The sequence below is a fragment of the Carlito syrichta genome, unplaced genomic scaffold (genome assembly GCF_000164805.1).
Source record: "Carlito syrichta isolate Samal-C Ts95f unplaced genomic scaffold, Tarsius_syrichta-2.0.1 Scaffold57716, whole genome shotgun sequence".
Taxonomy (NCBI): Eukaryota; Metazoa; Chordata; class Mammalia; order Primates; family Tarsiidae; genus Carlito; species Carlito syrichta.
In genome coordinates this window covers 118,356-136,410 of record NW_007001812.1, presented here as the reverse complement: position 1 = coordinate 136,410, position 18,055 = coordinate 118,356, and the positions used below count along the sequence as shown (strand labels likewise).

At 33.3% G+C, this 18,055-nt stretch overlaps 1 protein-coding gene across 1 annotated transcript in view; it reads left to right on the top strand.

Moving 5' to 3' along the window:
• Positions 1 to 4,262: 4,262 nt before the first annotated feature.
• The window catches only part of LOC103251469 (E3 ubiquitin-protein ligase UBR3-like), a 59,934-nt gene continuing 46,141 nt past the window's right edge, over positions 4,263 to 18,055 (top strand). The window contains exons 1-2 of the mRNA XM_008050050.2: positions 4,263 to 4,393; positions 10,569 to 10,654. Coding sequence (XP_008048241.2) covers positions 4,281 to 4,393; positions 10,569 to 10,654 — 199 coding nt within the window. The 5' untranslated portion in view covers positions 4,263 to 4,280. The remainder of the gene's footprint in view (positions 4,394 to 10,568; positions 10,655 to 18,055) is intronic.

Sequence of the window (18,055 nt, the reverse complement as noted above, 5' to 3'; positions counted from 1 at the left end):
CATGCACCCAACATAGGCGCACCAACATTCATAAAGCAACTTCTAGGAAAACTAAAGAAAGACATTGAATCTAACACCATAATAACTGGGGACTTTAATACACCACTCACAACCTTAGACAGATCATCAGGACAAAAAATCAACAAGGAGATCCGGAACCTCAATGAGACTCTGGACCAAATGGACTTAATTGATACCTATAGAACACTCCATCCAAAGACCACAGAATACACATTCTACTCATCACCACATGGAACATATTCTAAGATCGACCACATAATTGGACACAAATCAAGTATAAGTAAATTTAAAAGGACTGAAATTCCGCCATGCACCTTTTCGGACCACAGTGGAATAAAAATAAACATTGACACCAACAAAGTCCCCCCAAAACCCACAAAGACATGGACACTAAACAGCATGATGCTAAATAACTCCTGGGTCAATGATGACATCAAAATAGAGATCAAAAGATACCTGGAAACAAATGAAAATAAAGAAACATCTTACCAAAATCTCTGGGATGCCTTAAAAGCTGTAATAAGAGGGGAATTTATATCCCTACAAACACACATGAGGAAAATGGAAGGAACAGAAATTGACAACCTAACAAGCCACCTAAAGAAGCTGGAAAAGCAAGACCACAAAAACCCTAATTTCAGCAGAAGAATCCAGATCACCAAAATAAAAGCCCAAATCCAGGACATAGAAGACAAAAGATATACAAAAATCAATGAAACAAAAAGCTGGTCTCGAAAGGGTAAACAAGGATTGATGGTCCCTAGCTAGACTGACCAAGAAAAAAGGAGAAAAAAACCAAATAAGCATAATCAGAAACACAAAAGATGAAGTCACATCTGACCCTGAAGAAATACAAAAGATCATTAGAGACTACTACGTACACTTGTATGGAAACAAACTTGAAAACCAGAAGGAAATGGAAGACTTTCTGACATCACACAACCTACCTAGGTTGGAACAAGAAGAAATTGAGACCCTAAATAAACCAATAACAATCAAGGAAATCGACCACGTAATAAGAAAACTTCCTACAAAAAAAAGCCCTGGTCCAGATGGCTTTCCAGCAGAATTCTACAGGACATTTAAGGAGGAGCTGATACCAATCCTACTGAAGGTATTCCAGGCGATTGAAAAAGATGGAACTCTCCCCAAATCATTTTACGAAGCCAACATCACATTGATACCCAAACCAGGTAAAGATCCAACAAAGAAAGAGAACTACAGGCCAATATCTTTGATGAACACAGATGCTAAAATTCTCAACAAGATCCTAGCAAACCGGATTCAGCAATACATCTCAAAAATCATCCATCATGACCAAGTAGGCTTCATTCCTGGCATGCAAGGCTGGTTCAATATTCGTAAAACCATAAATGTAATTAAATACATCAACAGATGTCAAAACAAAAACCACATGATCATATCACTAGATGCAGAAAAAGCTTTTGATAAAATCCAGCACCCCTTCTTGATAAAAACCCTTGAACATCTAGGCATACGGGGAACATACCTCAAAATAGTAAAAGCCATCTACGAGAAACCCACAGCCAGCATACTCCTAAATGGGCAAAAATTGGAACCAATTCCCCTGAAAACTGGAACTAGACAAGGATGCCCACTCTCTCCCCCCCTTTTCAACATAGTATTGGAAGTCCTGGCTAAAGCAATCAGAGAAGAGGAGGCAATCAGAGGTATTCAAATAGGAAAAGAGGAAGTCAAGTTATCTCTCTATGCAGATGATATGATGGTGTACCTTGAAACCCAGAGAATCTGTCAAAGGTCTCCTTACATTGATAAAAGCCTTTGGCAAAGTCTCAGGATACAAAATAAATGTACAAAAGACAATCGCATTTCTCTACACCAATAATAAACAAACAGAAACCCAAATAAAAGAACACAGTTCCATTCACAATAGCCACAAAAAAAATGAAATACCTTGGCATCTTCCTGACCAGAGACGTGAAAGACCTTTACAATGAAAATTACAAAACACTGCTCAAAGAAATCAAAGCCGACATGAACAAGTGGAAAAATATCCCATGCTCATGGATCGGAAGAATCAACATTGTGAAGATGTCCATCTTACCTAAGGCAATCTACAAATTCAATGCAATACCCATTAAATTACCAACAACATTCTTTTCAGACCTAGAAAAAACAACACAGGAATTCATATGGAAACACAAACATCCAAGAATAGCCAGAACAATCCTCAGCAAAAAAAACAAAGCAGGTGGTATCACAATACCAGATTTCAAACTTTACTATAAAGCTACAATCATCAAAACAGCTTGGTATTGGTACAGGAACAGGCATATAGATCAATGGAACAGAATTGAGATTCCAGAAGCAAAACCTCAATTTCTCAACCAACTCATCTTCGACAAACCCCCCACCACCTACCAATGGGGAGAGGAGAATCTATTCAGTAAATGGTGCTGGGAAAATTGACTGACCACATGCAGAAGATTGAAACAGGACCCCTATCTATCCCCATGCACAAAGGTTAACTCCAAATGGATCAGAGACCTAAATGTAAAACCTCAAACCATAAGAACCTTAGAAAAGGAAGGAAATACTCTCGTGGAAATCGGAACTGGCATCCAATTTCTGTACAAAATCCGAAACCCACAGGACTTAAGAGAGAAGATAGACAAATGGGACCTTATTAAACTGACAAGCTTCTGCAAAGCCAAAGAAACCATCAAGAGAGCAGGGAGACAGCCCACAGACTGGGAAAAAGTATTTGCCAACTCTAGGTCTGACAAAGGCTTAACATCCTGGATCTACAAGGAACTGAAGCGTACTGAAAAGAAGAAAACAAACAACCCCATTATAAAATGGGCAAAAGACATGAACAGACACTTCACAAAAGAAGACATTCGAGCAGCCAACAAACACATGAAGAAATGCTCAACCTCACTAATCATCAGGGAGATGCAAATCAAAACCACACTGAGATACCACCTAACTCCAGTCAGAATGGCAATTATCAACAACTCAAAAAATAACAGCTGCTGGAGAGGGTGTGGTGAAAAGGGAACACTTCTACACTGTTGGTGGGAGTGTAAACTAGTGCAACCTCTGTGGAAAGCAGTGTGGCGATTCCTAAAAGCTCTAAAAATTGACCTTCCATATGACCCTGCAATCCCCCTACTGGGAATATACCCTGAAGAACACAAATCACTCTATAAAAAAGATACCTGCACACGTATGTTTATCGCAGCATTGTTCACAATAGCAAGAACCTGGAAACAACCATGCTGCCCATCAAAAGAGGACTGGATTAAAAAAATGTGGTACATATACACGATGGAATACTACGCAGCCATAAAAAAAGAACAAAATCATGAATTTCGCTGCAACCTGGATGGAACTAGAGTCTATAATACTGAGTGACCTTTCCCAAAAACAGAAATCCGAATTTCACATGTTCTCACTCATTTAATGGGCCTTGACCATCCAATGCAATACTATGAGAAAATGACGGATGGTACTGGGAAACTATGGGGGGGAGGGGGATGGGATTAACAGTAGCAAATATCTGTCGGGGGATGGGAAAACACTTCTTATCTACAGGGTGCCTGAATGAAACGTCATTGTACACCTACCCTTAACTGTACCCCACAAAACCATAATAAAAACTACTGATTAATGAAAAAGAAAAAAAAAAAAAAAAAAAAGAGTACATTTGTTCTGACCTAGCTCAGTTCTTCTGTGGTTGGTACTGGATTGATTACAGGATTTTATCTGTAATAAATTATTTATGTGTTAAAAAAAAAAAAGACTAATTTAAAAATCTGTGGGTTTCTTTTTCTTCTGTAAATCCAAATTTTTATGTGCTTAAAATATGCTTAAAGTAAGGGACATTGATATTCTTTTTGGAAAAATGAACTTAAATGAAAGTCAGGTTTTTTTAATAGACATGGAAATGCTAAAATATTATTTTAATGACACCCATTTATTGGTTTAGAATAGTTTGTGTGGTTAATTCATAGTTGGATTACAGTGTATCAATCACAGTGTAGAATTCAATAAAGGATCGGTTTATAAGAGAAAGTCTTTTTTTATTGATTCTATCTTTGGGCACTAAATATATTTGTAGTGGATAGTTAGTGTTGTATCTGTTTTGACTTTTTAACTTTGTCTAGTATGCTCATATGATAAACTTTCTAGTTTTAGACTTACTGAAGAAAATAAACATAATTTTTATGTATGTTTGCATTTTTTTATAGTCAGAAACCAACTTAAGCAAAGAAATGGAATCTGTAATGAAAGATATTAAAAATACCACTCAGAAGAAATATAGAGACTATAGCAAGACCCCAGGCTCTCCAGACAATGATTTTCTCTTTATGTACTCTGTTGCTAGGTAGGTATATATAGTATATGCTTTTGTAGTTACTTGTTATTAATAGATGATTTTATTGTTTAAAAAATATTTTATTTATTGCCATTTACATTTATTTAAAGAAAGGATGCATATTTTTAATATTGGTTTGAAAGTATAGCTAGTTTTAGTACCTCCTAGGAGGACTCTAAATGGGCAACTTTCCTTTATTTCCTGAAGAGTTTCCATTTTAATGAAATGTTTGGGTAAGTATTATTAAGCATTATAGAACATGTGGCGAAAAGTATGTTATTAATGTTTTGGGACAGATATGTACCTCAAAGTATGTCAGTATTTTATTATGACCTGTCAAAAATGGTAACACTGAGAACTAAAACATTGTAATAGGTTAAACACTTTGATTTATGGAAAAGTAAGTAGTAGAGAAACTTACTTTGTTTGTTTGTTTTAGCCTAGTGAAAGATCTAGTAATATCCTAGATCTAGTAATATCCTAGTTTAGAAAAATCAGGTAAAAGAGGGGAAGTAAGAGATCAGGCATGTTCTAAACCTCTATTTGTAATGAGTAGGGGGCTTAAGAAAGCCATTAGAAATAAATGTTTCTCATCTTTCAGATTAAGGATTAGTTTAGTTGACTGTGTTCAATACCTAAGGATTAGTTCTAAATAGGAATTTTAGAGAACTTAGTTGAGTGAAAATGGAGAACCATAAAAGAAGTGAATAGGGGATAAACACACAGTTTGGAACTTGTAAACACATTCTGCTGTAACAATATTGTACACCCTTTGAATATCTCTTGAATCATACTTTGTAGCTTATCCAAGCAGTACTGTGATAGGTAAGATTTAGACAGATAATATGATTTGAAGTCATGCAGCAGGTTAGTGGCAGAATAGAATTAAAATTCATGTCTTTTGAGGCAAGGTTGGGTTTTTATTTTTTCAGTTACTGCTTCTGTGTTCAGCTTTTATAGGTTGTATGATGCATACAGTTCATCATGGCTGTTTTCTCTGCCTCATTCCTGGAGCAGAGGATAATAAAAGAGTAAATGAACTGTGTATATGTAGCCTTTGGAACTCAGGAGAAATAAAACCAGACTTAGAAAAATTGGAGCAAGCAAGTTAGAAATCAAGATAAGAAACATTAGTCTCTGGTTGAGAATGCAAATACTGGCCATGGATTGATGTAAAAGAATCTGATGCATTAGAAAGTTAAGTTTCTCGGCTGCATTTTTCTAGACTGTTGTTTATCTAGAATGCTTTAGGAGAAGATATAACAGTTGATATGATATTTTGTTTCTGGAGAGTTCCCAATTATTGCATTCTTGCAATAAGAGATACTTTATGTGAAAACTAAACTGGATGTAATTTAATTTTGCTAAGGTTTTGGGGTTTTACAGAACTTGTATACAATATTATGATTACAACATTATAGAAGATTGGGTTTAATGTAAACCCCACTCAGTTCTACTACATATATTTATATACACACTCATATTTATGTTGCTCATGTTTTATGCCTTTGATTTTATTAGAGTTGGCCTTATAAGAAAATCCTGATTGAATGGAAATTATCTTGTACATGGAATTTTCCTATAGTATGATAAATCAAATAACTTGATTTAAATATAATTAGGTAGACGTTTTAGAACATCATTTCTTGGTTTATATATATAAATAACTTATAGGAAAAAAGCTTGTGATGATAATGAGAGACTTTTAGACAAAAACATATTGCTTTTCTTATTTTAGAAAAGCAGGGACAGATGTCAGATGCCATACTAAAGTTGTAGGTAGAGAAACAGAGAATCCATCCCCCCATCTTTTTCTGATACCTAATGATAAACTCTAAAGCAGCAAAATAATAATTCTGGAAGTGGAAGTATTTAGCACTTAAAAATCTTATTATTCTTTAATTGGAATTACCCAAAGCATTGCGAAAATTATTCCAGTGAGGTGCATGCCCTTTCTAAGTTTTACTTGGTCATTAGAAAGAAAGCAAAAAGTAAATTTACTAAAAAATTAACAAAACATGAATTGAAGGAAAAATCATGTTGTACCCTATTTGAATAGGATATAATTTTCTCAAAATAGAAAATCAGATCTTTAATTATTCCATGCCTAATGTATGACTTATTTCACAAATACTTATGATTATAGAAATCTTTATTCCTAAAAGGTGGGCATTAAAATATTTAGCAGTATTTAAATATTTAGCAACAAACTTATTTTAAATTATTTAACTTTTGAATGAAATGTAGTGATTCTTAAATGTACAATTCATGAGAACTTGCAAGTTTATTTGTATTTTGTGTCAGTAATTTGAGTGAATTCATCTCTAGTTTCTCAGAGGTGAATTTCTCCCAGCTGGATAAATAATTTTGTTTGCTCTTCAGGGAGCTTAAATTTTTGATGTTTAGACACAAAATATTTCTGGTGCACTTTAGAACTTATTTTTTGATAGGACTATATATATATTTTTGTTTTTAATTTTATTTACAATATGAAGCCATGGAAGGTTTTTCTGAGGGCAGCTGAGAAGACTGTTGGAAAATCTTTCTAAAATTAAATTCCTTTTTAAAGTTAATCAAAATCACTGCATTCAAGTTTTAATAGATTCTTGAAATTTCCATTCTGTTGCAAATATCAATAATTCAAATGGATAATGGAAAGTTAATTTGGGGGAAGAAAATTTTCTTCATTCCAATAGTAATTCATTATTTTATTCTTGAAATAATAAATAACATGAATGTTAGTAATTGATTTCTCCAAAGATATGTGGACCCAAGTTACGTAGTCTAGAGATATTGGTGAGTAACACTTGGCCTGTATATAGTGAGGAAAATGGATAGAAGATGAAACTTGAGTAACTGCAGTATATATGGAGAGACATCTTTAAATCACTAGGGGGTACTCAGAAGAGTGAAGGCACTTTGCTTCATACATCAGTTGCATTGTAAGTCTAAACTTTGTAAATTGATTATATTAAAAATAAAAGGAGTGCTTGCTAAAATGCCAAACTGTGAATTCTTTTAAAATAAAAAAATTATTTTCCAAATCCTCTTTTTGTGGGGAGGAGTCACTGCTGGATACAAAGGAATGGAAGAATCAACAACAGACAGAAAATAAACTGCAAAGACTAAAGAGAATCTTATAATTGGCTACATATCAAAACAAAGAGATTGTCAGTGCCCATGATTTTTTTTTTAAAATCACTTTGCTAGGTACTATTGGACATTTAGAAGCTATGTATATGAAATAGTCCTTGCTCTCTAGGAATTTACAGTTTAGTTGGAGAGAAAAATCGACATAACATCAATCTATAAAAAATAGAATATAATTTGTTTTTGAAAACGTCCTATAGAGAAAGTGCGGTGGAACTTCAAAAGGGAAGATGAGCAAATTGAAATACAAAGTATGCCGAAGTCCTTCTTTCCTGTCTCAGGAGAGCTTCCTGAAGAAGTTAGAACTTAAGCTGTATCTTATAAAATGTGGGTTGTAGTATGAATGAAGATACTGTTTTTCTCTGAGATTGGGTAACTTGCTAAACTAGTAAGTGGTAGGCTCAGGCCTGAACCCATATCTTTTTCCAGAGCCTTTGCCCTTTCTACTATACCAATATGTATTTCAGTGTGTGTACACATGTGTTTTTCTTTTTTTAAGTTTTAAAACAGGGTTTATTAGAGAAAGGAGAGAAAACAGAAAACAAGGACAGGTGAAAATTTTGTACCAGAACGGCCTGGCATGCACAAGTCTCTAAAAGGATAGACTTCCACACATGCATTTTTCAAAGTATAGCTCTAAAAATAGAAGTTAGTACTGAAGAGGGCTTGAGGGGAGAGCAGACTTTGGTCATGCAAAAAGAAACTGGAGCATGGATAGAGGTTTTTTTTTATATGGACATGTATCTAGGTGGCTACTATGATAGGCTTTAAGCAGTCTTTTTCATCATTCTTTCAGATGTAGGGATTTTCTCTTTTTTTCTTTCAAACTAATTTGCATGTATTTGTGTTAGAAAATGTAGAAACGAGTCTCCTTTTCTTTAAGAACAGAAACTCAGAAAATCCCCCCCCCAGCATATCTTTATTTTTGAATCACTCATTGAAAAGAGCAGAAACAGAATATTGTGTTGTGCTTTTCAACAGTGAGGAAAGATAGATATGGGGCACATGGCTCATTTGTATGTTCTTTACTCTAGCAGATCTCAAATTAAAGGGTTGATTTTAATATCAATGAAATAAGGAAAAGTTGATGATTAGGGCCTTATTTATTTTTAAAATCCTAAATGTTGCTGGATATGGAGGCTGAGGTAGGAAGACCACTTCAGCCTGGGAATTCAAATCCAGTCTGGTCAACATAGCAAGACTTCATCTCTTTAAAAAAAATTTAAAAATTCTTGATATTATTATATATTAATTCTTTGATTAGGTGATTTTTGTTTTTTAACTCAGAAGAAATGTTGTTTAGGAGATCCAACTATAATCTGAAATAATTCAATTTAACGGTTTTTAATTTCAAGTATTCTTTAAAATGAAATTCCTAGTAACATGCTTGTTGTCCTTTAAAATATCATATTTCGTAATTGAGTAAACAGAATTGCTCTTGTATTTATATTTTAATAAATATTGTTGCAAATATGGTGAATGTTGACATTCTGGTTCTGACATTCATGTGTAAGAATTGTTCATGTTTCTGGTTAGCTCTCTTAAAAGTACTATCTAGGAAATCTTAGTTTGTATAAGAGAATATAGCCATTAATTTTTTTCTACAGATTAGGCAACAGAAGATTTGTGAAAACAAAATGTATTGATCTCATTTATAGTCCCTTGATGAAGGAACACATGCTGGTCTCCGCTCGCTTTCTGTCCACTAATATGAAATCCTTGTCCCTGCTTCCTTGCTGGTAGGTTTTTAGAAGTTCAGTGAGCAATGCAAATCGCCTGAAGGGTGGAAAATTCCCTTGTCACACAGATGCCCTTATCAGCAGCAACCAGATGGAGCTCTGAGCAGGAACATTATCAATGTGAAATTGCTTTCCCTCCCTTGAGTAGAGAGGATTAAAGCATTCCTTTAGAAATGGGTGGCAAATGTACAGACTTAGGAATATTAATATTTGTAACAGTTTACATTTATAAGTAAATACATGAAAATATCATTTCCAAACAGTCTGTGTTTAAAATACAACCAACCAGTTCAAAATGTTTTGTTTTAAATAAAACAAGATAATTGTCTTTTTTGAATTCACTTGCAAAGAGTAAGCTTGAAATTTGCCTTTTTTTAAAAGTGGGTAGATATCTCACTATTATGTTAAATGCATATTTTGGATATAAACTAGTTAATTTACTTTGAGTTCTAGAAAATAAAGGTATGTTTAAGTTTACTGTTGAAGTAAAATACAGTTTAAATTATCTCAAAAATTTTAGTTATTATTTTGGCATAATAGGTTCTTTTACTGTTACCGTTTTTGAATAAATTTTTAGATACTGTGTAAGTTTGACTTTTGAAATGCCCGTTTATTAATTATTGCTACTCTGTTCACCAATAATCGCTAAATGCCTTGCCATTTCAGATCTATATGAACAATTCTGATGTTTAGCCATGTTGGTAGTTACACAGTGTATTTTAATAAAATTGTAGTTTTAGAAATCCATAAAAGAAACTGCTGTTAATTATAATGTGGTGTTCATAGCTACTTTGATATTAGTTATTTTATTTTTTAATATTGATTTCTAGATACAATCTAAGCTCCAATGAATGATAACCATTTCTCTGATAGAAAAATTGGGATGCCCTTATGTTTTATATGATAGTAACCACCTACCCAGTGACTGACATTGAAGTACAAATTCTTTCATCATATTTATGTGCAGGTTTATGAAATATGTTGTGGTTTTTTTCTTAAGGTCTAGTTTTTAGTATTTGCCAGCAGTTGGGACTTTGCATCAGTTACACCATGTTGTATACAATTTTTTACAGGTATAAATATGAATATGTAAGTAAGGGTGAATAAACTGTTTACTTTTTATTTCAAAATATCAGATAAAATATGATTATTACTGATAGTACATAAATGGTGCTTTTGTAAATAGTAAAGTTAAAGGACTTTATTATTTAGGTTGATTCAAACATGTCAACAAAGTAAATTAAAAAGAATCTTCAGTGTAATGACTGAGGTATATTATAATGCTTTACTTACAGAACCAATTTGGAACTTGAATTGATTCACCGAGGAGGCAACTTGTGTTCAGGTGGTGCAAGCACAGCTGGTAAAAGATCTTGTTTAAGTAAGTACTAAATAGTACTAAATAAAAAAAAATTATTTTAATGTCATTTTTGCAAGAATATGTAGGCAAAGTGGTCTCGGTGTATTTTCAAATTCTGTTTGCTTCTGTTTTATGTGATCCATTTTGACTATGATATATACTTTTTTTGATATATACTTTAAATGACTCATTTTTTACTTAGAAGAATCATATGATTAGTTAGCTGTTTCTAGACTGTGATTACTTAGTAAATAAATGTCATACTGATTGATCAGGTTTATATTATTTCAAAATTAAAACCCTGTATTATTCTCAGCTATAAAAAGTCCTCAAACTTAAATTCTTTTAAAGAATTTTTTCATTGAGTTGATTTAAGAAAATCTTTTTATAAAAGCAATATATTTCACCTACCTTTTTCTATTGTTGCTATTAACTAATGAAACTATTTGTGGTGTATTTTTTAATGGGTCTTAAAAATGTATTAAAATTGTGGATGTTAGCTTCCATTTATGTATATACTTTGTGTTATAAAATGAGCATGAGTCTTCAATATTATATGTGTAGGTATATTAAAAGTATAATTTGGAACTTTAAGTTTTTATGAGCATGGTTTTGGTGGTATCACTATTTAGACTTGTTTAGATAACTGGTGTGATTACTAGGAGTAACACTAATAATATCACTGGAGTTGAAATGTGATTGATACAGGAAATAAAACTTGTTTATATACATATATTCTTTTGAAAAATGAACATATTTTCTTAAATACTGAAAATAATAGCAATAGTTAAAAATATAAGCGCATTATTTAACAAAATATGCTATTTCAAAAAACTGTAATTTTGAATTGACTTCAAAGCAAAGGAGTAATAAAAAACACTTTAGAATTTCTGACATCAAAATACAAATGTGAAATTTCAACTTTGTTATATTTAAAAATCCTATAAGTCATGTTACATTTTGATATTTTATTATGGATTGTCACTTGGTTCCAAGATCTTATGGTTTGGGAGGTTATTCTTACCAAGTATTTAGTATATGCTGACCCCTTGATGCATATGTCTAATCTCTACTTATACTCAGTGTCTTAGTATTTTTTAAAGGAGAAATTGTTGGTACATAAGAATTTTAGTTTTTGATCTGTTTGAATTAGTAGATACTATCATTTCAGTTATATAAATTATTATTTCTTGTTAATTTATTCTTAATTGATATTTGGCATTGGCTGGCGGTATTCCAGAAACAGTTGTATTATGAAGTGTTCACTTTAGTAAAGGAATTTCTGTTTTATGTTAAAAAAAAAAAATTTATTCTATTTTTTCTGTGAGACACTTAAATTTATCCAGAGGCCTGTAACTGATGAATTTATTCAGAATCCTGAAAATAGAAATAAAATTCTAGTGGCAATTACTTCAATTATGAGACTCAATTTTAATTTAAATAGTTAAATTGATAGTTACTTCCAGACTTTTGTTTCTTTTTTTCCCCTCTTTACTGAATAAGAGATTTTACTGTTTCGTATAGAAAAGGTCATGATGAAGTTCATCCTAAATACAAGTTAATATTGCATTTAATTTTTGTATGATTTATTATTGTTCAATTGCTTATATATAATTTATCCTGATGTTAATAAAAGCAGCCCTGTAAGTCATGCATATAGACTATATTGAATATTATATAAAATTTCACTACCTTACAAGTGTATGAACTTAACATTGTTATTTATTCAAATCTAATTAAAACCTAACTTAACATCAGGACTTAAATTGGTGGTGTTTCAAAGGATCTTAGAGCAAACATCTCATTTTTTTCCACCTTCCAGTGGCTCTTCAGTGGTATTATTAAGCAAAAATTCTACCTTTTTTCCTAAGCAATCCTCATGCATCAACGTTTTCCTTTCTCAATTGATTGTTCTCCATTACTTTGATATATATTTTTTTCTTCTTTTAATTTTTATTTTAAAACTGTGGGGGTACAATTCAGGGTTAGGTATACAGATATTCACTGTTCAGGTGCCCCTGTTGATGAGGTATGCCCCCCCTTCCCCAGGTAGATATCGACTACTGTCAATCCCACCTCCCCTTCCCCCCTCGTCCCCCCCCCACAGTTTCCCACTACTGTCAATCCTTTTCTTATAGTATTGTGGTAGTTGTTCAAGGTCCACTTATGAGTGAGAACATGTGATACTCAGCTCTTTGTTTCTGTGAGAGAGCACTCAGTATTATAAACTCTAATTCCATCTTGGTTGCTATGAAGTTCATGATTTTGTTCTTTTTTATGACTGCATAATATTCCATTGTATATATGTACCACATTTTTAAAATCCAGTCCTCTTGATGGGCAGCACAGTTGGTTCCATGTTCTTGCTATTGTGAACAATGCTGCAATAAGCATACGTGTGCAGGTATCTTTTTCATAGAGTGATTTGTGTTCTTCTGGGTATATTCCCAGTAGGGGGATTGCAGGGTCACATGGAAGGTCGATTTTTAGAACTTTTAGGAATCGCCACACTGATTTCCACAGAGACTGTACTAGTTTACACTCCCAGCGGTATAGAAATGTTCCCTTTTCACCACATCCTCTCCAGCATCTGTTATTTTTTAAGTGTTTTTCCCCCATAATGCCTTTGTGGAGAGTGAGTGAGAAAATGCTCTACTGATTAAGCAAATGATAAGAGAACTTTTATTTTTATCATTCTAAGAATACCACACTTTTGGAATACTGTTTCGTTGCAACTTCTTGATGAAGTTGAAGATTTATCTAGTCACAAAAAAAGTTTAGATTTTTGTCTTAAGAGAATTGAGTAATACCTTTTATAATTATTGTCACACACACACACACACACACACACACACACACACGGCAGGAGATGTGAGGAGGAAATTGTTCTTTCTACAACAATGAAAGTAGATAATATTATTGGCCAAATTAATACTGAGAAATCAAATAAAATTGAAGTGGAACAAAGCCATTCAACACCTATATCATCAAACAGATTTTTTAAAAGTTGAGGTAAAATGTGTCCAATCAAAATAAAAATTCAGTCTTAAATACGTGTCTGGGAATTTTTCACAATTAAAAAATAACCAAAATTAAATCACATAATATTATAGTATGGTATTTTGATAATGCCTTACACCTGCAGTGTTAAAGTTTATAAAGTGTTTTCATATAAATTATTTAATTTTTAGAATTACCATGTGAAATAGGTGTTGTCTCTTTTTCATAGAAAAGGAAACTGAAGTTCAGAGTGATTGCCTTGCCAAGTCACACAGCTGGAAAATGTCAGAACTTGCACTTGAACACCGCTCTTCTAACTCTCATTTCAGTTATTTAAGACATGTCCCCTGACCTTAAGTGCCCCAAAGGATGCAGAACCCTTAACACCTTTCACTCATGAGTTTGGTGAAGACTGAATACTCTTGCCTTGGGATCTTTCCAGCTCTGCTATGATAATCCTCCAGTTTATCTTGTCTGTTTCTTTTGACAGCCTTTCACTGTGAATACTATTTTAGTTTTGAGCCACCCCTTCAGACATTTTCTCACGTCCCAAGTCCTTCTTCCCTGGATACAAGTTGGTTCTCCTTTATCCCTCACCTGTAGTTTGCTGTTTGTTTCCCCCTTGCACTTGCTGCGTGTCATCTGCATCAGCCCTCACATATATCACTGCTCTTGATTCCTGGGTCAGAGCTGTAGGCCTCCTCCTTATCCACCAGGGAAGGTCAGACATTTGGGACCTTGTATTCAACAGATGAAGCTGGTTCTAGCTAATTTAGTGTAAAATAGAAAGTGTTTAAGTTCTAAAGAGGCTTTAGATGGAGTTCTAGGAAATTTAGAGGTTTGGGATCATAGCTATCTGGTGTAATCATTGAAACTTTTAATGGATGTAGATTTGAGCATGACTTTGAAAGATAAGTGAGGTTTAGAGTTGTTACAAATTGATATTTACACTGATAAGTACCACCAACTTGTTTTAACACCATATGTAAGACAAAGCAGATATAAAAAGGAAAGGCATAACTTTTTGTTAGAAAAAATATTTTATTAAGGTTACTTGTTAGTATCTTTATTCAAGGGGTTTGAAAGTAAATATGAAACTCCATAGATTCTAGTGAATAGTGTATTTTTCCAGGTAGAAATTGTCAAAATCATTGGTGACGTCATTTGATAAATTATTAATATTGAAACATAATATAAAAAATACTTATCTTTAGATAGGATCACATCTTTTCATATTTTTGGGTCTGAGACTTTCTGCTTATTGCTGTAATTTAACTAAGAAGCCACAGTTCATGTCTCAAATCAATTCCATGATTTTATATAGAGATTGAAAATTAAAATAATCAAGAGAGGGTAAGGCAAACTCTTGCTTTAACATTATCATTTGAAAAGTTCTAACTTAATTTTTTATGTACTCTGTGATCTTATCAAGAAATGATGCATAGTTTCTATACTTAACTTCCACCTTGTTTGTTAGTCATAATATGGAATCCGGTTTATATCTGTGCAGGCTACTTAAAATAGTTGTTAGCCTGGGACACACCATCTTAGAGACCCCTGCCACTTTGCTAGCTACCCTGGGATGGAAAGTTACCAACTTGGACAAAACATACTGCCATATGTAGCACCTAACCACAAGGCTTCCTCCCAACTTACTTAACCATAAACCTTAGTTACTCCCCTAGCAACTCCAACTCCAATGTTTTCCCCTCAAGCTTTATAACTGCCCTAGCCTGTAAGGAGGGTGGGCTTCAGTTTCATCTGGAGTCCCCTTTGCAGGTTTTCCTCCTTGCTGTTGAGCTGGCTGTCTCTCGTCTCTCTTTTCCTATCTGCTTGTTTTCCTGACCTAACAAGTTTTAGTTGCTCAGATTTTTGGTGAATTTAGAATTACACAAAGTTATTTTGACATTAATTTTTCTCTGCAGCATAAAGATATTGTTAAACAAATGATAAGTTTACACAAAGTGACACTTAAGTAGCTGGCTTTATTCTTTAATACTTAGTGGTAAAATTTTGACGTTGATGACTTACTAAGATCTTTTTCAGATTTAAAAATTATAAATTCTGCAAATAGGTTGAATAACAACTTTTGTTCTCTTCTTTGTTACCATAGAAAAAGAGGACAATTTGGCCGTCAAATTATTATAATGATCAAAATATGTAAATTAATACAAGAATGTGGAAACTGCCTCCTGAGACTAGTGTTCTACCAAATTTGATTGTTAAGAGCTGATTTTATGGTATTTGGAAATGTTTTCTGTTGTAGAGAGCAAGTTGAGTCTCATAGTACATTTAGGCCCAACATGAAAGATGTATGTGTAGAGGAAAAAGCAATATCAAGCTTGGAGTCATAGGCATGTGCTTAGGCAAGGCATTTTACTGACTGCAGTTTTCTCATCTGTAAAATTAATGAGTTAGACTGAATGATCTCTGTCCTAAAAATTTCCATAGCTAACTCTGTAATTGCTGCTAACTCTGTAATTTGCAAATACGGAGCTTCCCTCCATTAATTAACATCATTCAGCATGAAAGCTAAATACTTGGACTAGGAGTTGTACTCTGTAAGTTTTTTGGAATTATACTTAAGATAACCAACAGTCATAGACTGTAGAGTAAAGCAAGGCTTTGGGTTTTTGTTGGGAGTTAGAAGATCTGGCTTCTAATCCTATTTGTTATTTGTGGATTTCAGGAAAGCAACCTACCTTTTTACCTTATTGTGAAAATGGAGGTGATGATACCTATGCTGACTATCTAATATATCTATCATGGTTAATGTAGCAATCAAATGGTATTAGATATATAAATTCAAGTCTCTTATATATAATGGGTTACTTTATTATATATAATAATTACTATTAAACTTGTCTCTTAATCATTTAAAATTCTGCCTTAACTGCCACTTTTTTTTCTGCTCTGACTTGCCTGGGGTGCTTGGAAATGGGATAGGGAGAGATAATTCAGCCCCTGTCACCCCATGGTGTTAACCTCCTGTCTCTGGAGAGTCAGTTATAGCTGTTCTCTTTTTCTAATAGCTGTTTCCAGACCTCTCATTTGGGGAGTTCCCTCCCATCTCTGTATGACTGATTTCTCAGGGATGTACAGAGGAACTAGGGGAAACTGGCTGTGCTGTGAATGGTATATACTCACATTTCTTACATTCACCTTAGAATGTAGGTCTGAGCCGTTTCCTCACTTTGATTTCAGAGAGTCATTTGGCTTGTTGAGGGTGTGTGTGTGTGTGTGTGTGTGTGTGTGTGTGTGTGTTAAGAGATGGAGTTTTGTTGTCTTGTTATGTTTTTCAGGCTGGTTTCAAACTCCTGAGCTCAAGTGATCCTCCTACTTCAGTCTCCCAAGTAGGTGGGACCTCACAGGCATGTGCTACCATGCCTGGCTGAGATTTTTTTTTTTCCACTGACAGTTGTTTAACTACTGGTGACTAGATTGATAAAACTGAAATCTTAAATGATCTGGAAATAAAGATCTAGTTCTGTTTACCTTAAGTACATGTTAACAGTGGTACAATGTAAGATAGAATCAATTTATAAAAGCTTTTAGGATAACTCTTTAATATGCTTTTATGTCTTAAAGACCAGTATGAGTATACTAAGAAATAATCTACCAGTTTAGATTTCTTATATGCTTAGAAATAACTGACAGAGACACAGAATTTCCAAGCTGGTACTGAGCTTAGTGAACATCTATTTCAAAAGCGTTTTTGAAAGAATTTAACATACAATAACTTGGGTTTAGTTTCTTTAAGTGGATATTCCTGAGGTCATAAAAATTGGCATAATAGTGTTTGTGTGTGTGGTATTCATAGACATATATTAAGAGTAAAACTATATATGATAAATTTGGAGTGATATTTTTATTTTATAGATTATTTTGTAAAATACTCTTACTTAATGTTGATAAAAATAGAAGTGATTATTACATTTTTTTTTTGCCCCAGCTAAGAGTTCTTATTAAATATTGAGTTTTTTTTAAGGACAAACCAGTCTTTCAATGTTGTTTTCTCAGTTTCAGTAATGATGTATCTGTCTTGTGATTAACACATTGTGATAACTTAGACTTGTCACAGTTGTAAATAATTTGATTAGGTATTGCATAAAATAGAATTCTTTGTCCCAGGTGAGTTGTCACAGCAACCAGCATGGGGAAGAAGATGGTAGGAACAAGTAGGTCAAACACTTCTTTAGCAGTTAGAGTTGAGAGGTCAGTCTCTTGGGGCAGTGAAAAGTAGGGCTTATTAACTGGTCTGCTTCTTGATTACTAAGTCAGTGTGTCAGAACCATTATGAAACAAAGGGAAGAATATAAAACCATCAGGAATTTTATGCTTATATTGTATTTTTATGAGGTTATACGTATTATTGTATACTACTTTTAAAAAATCCTGTTACATGTCAATTACTGTGCTAGT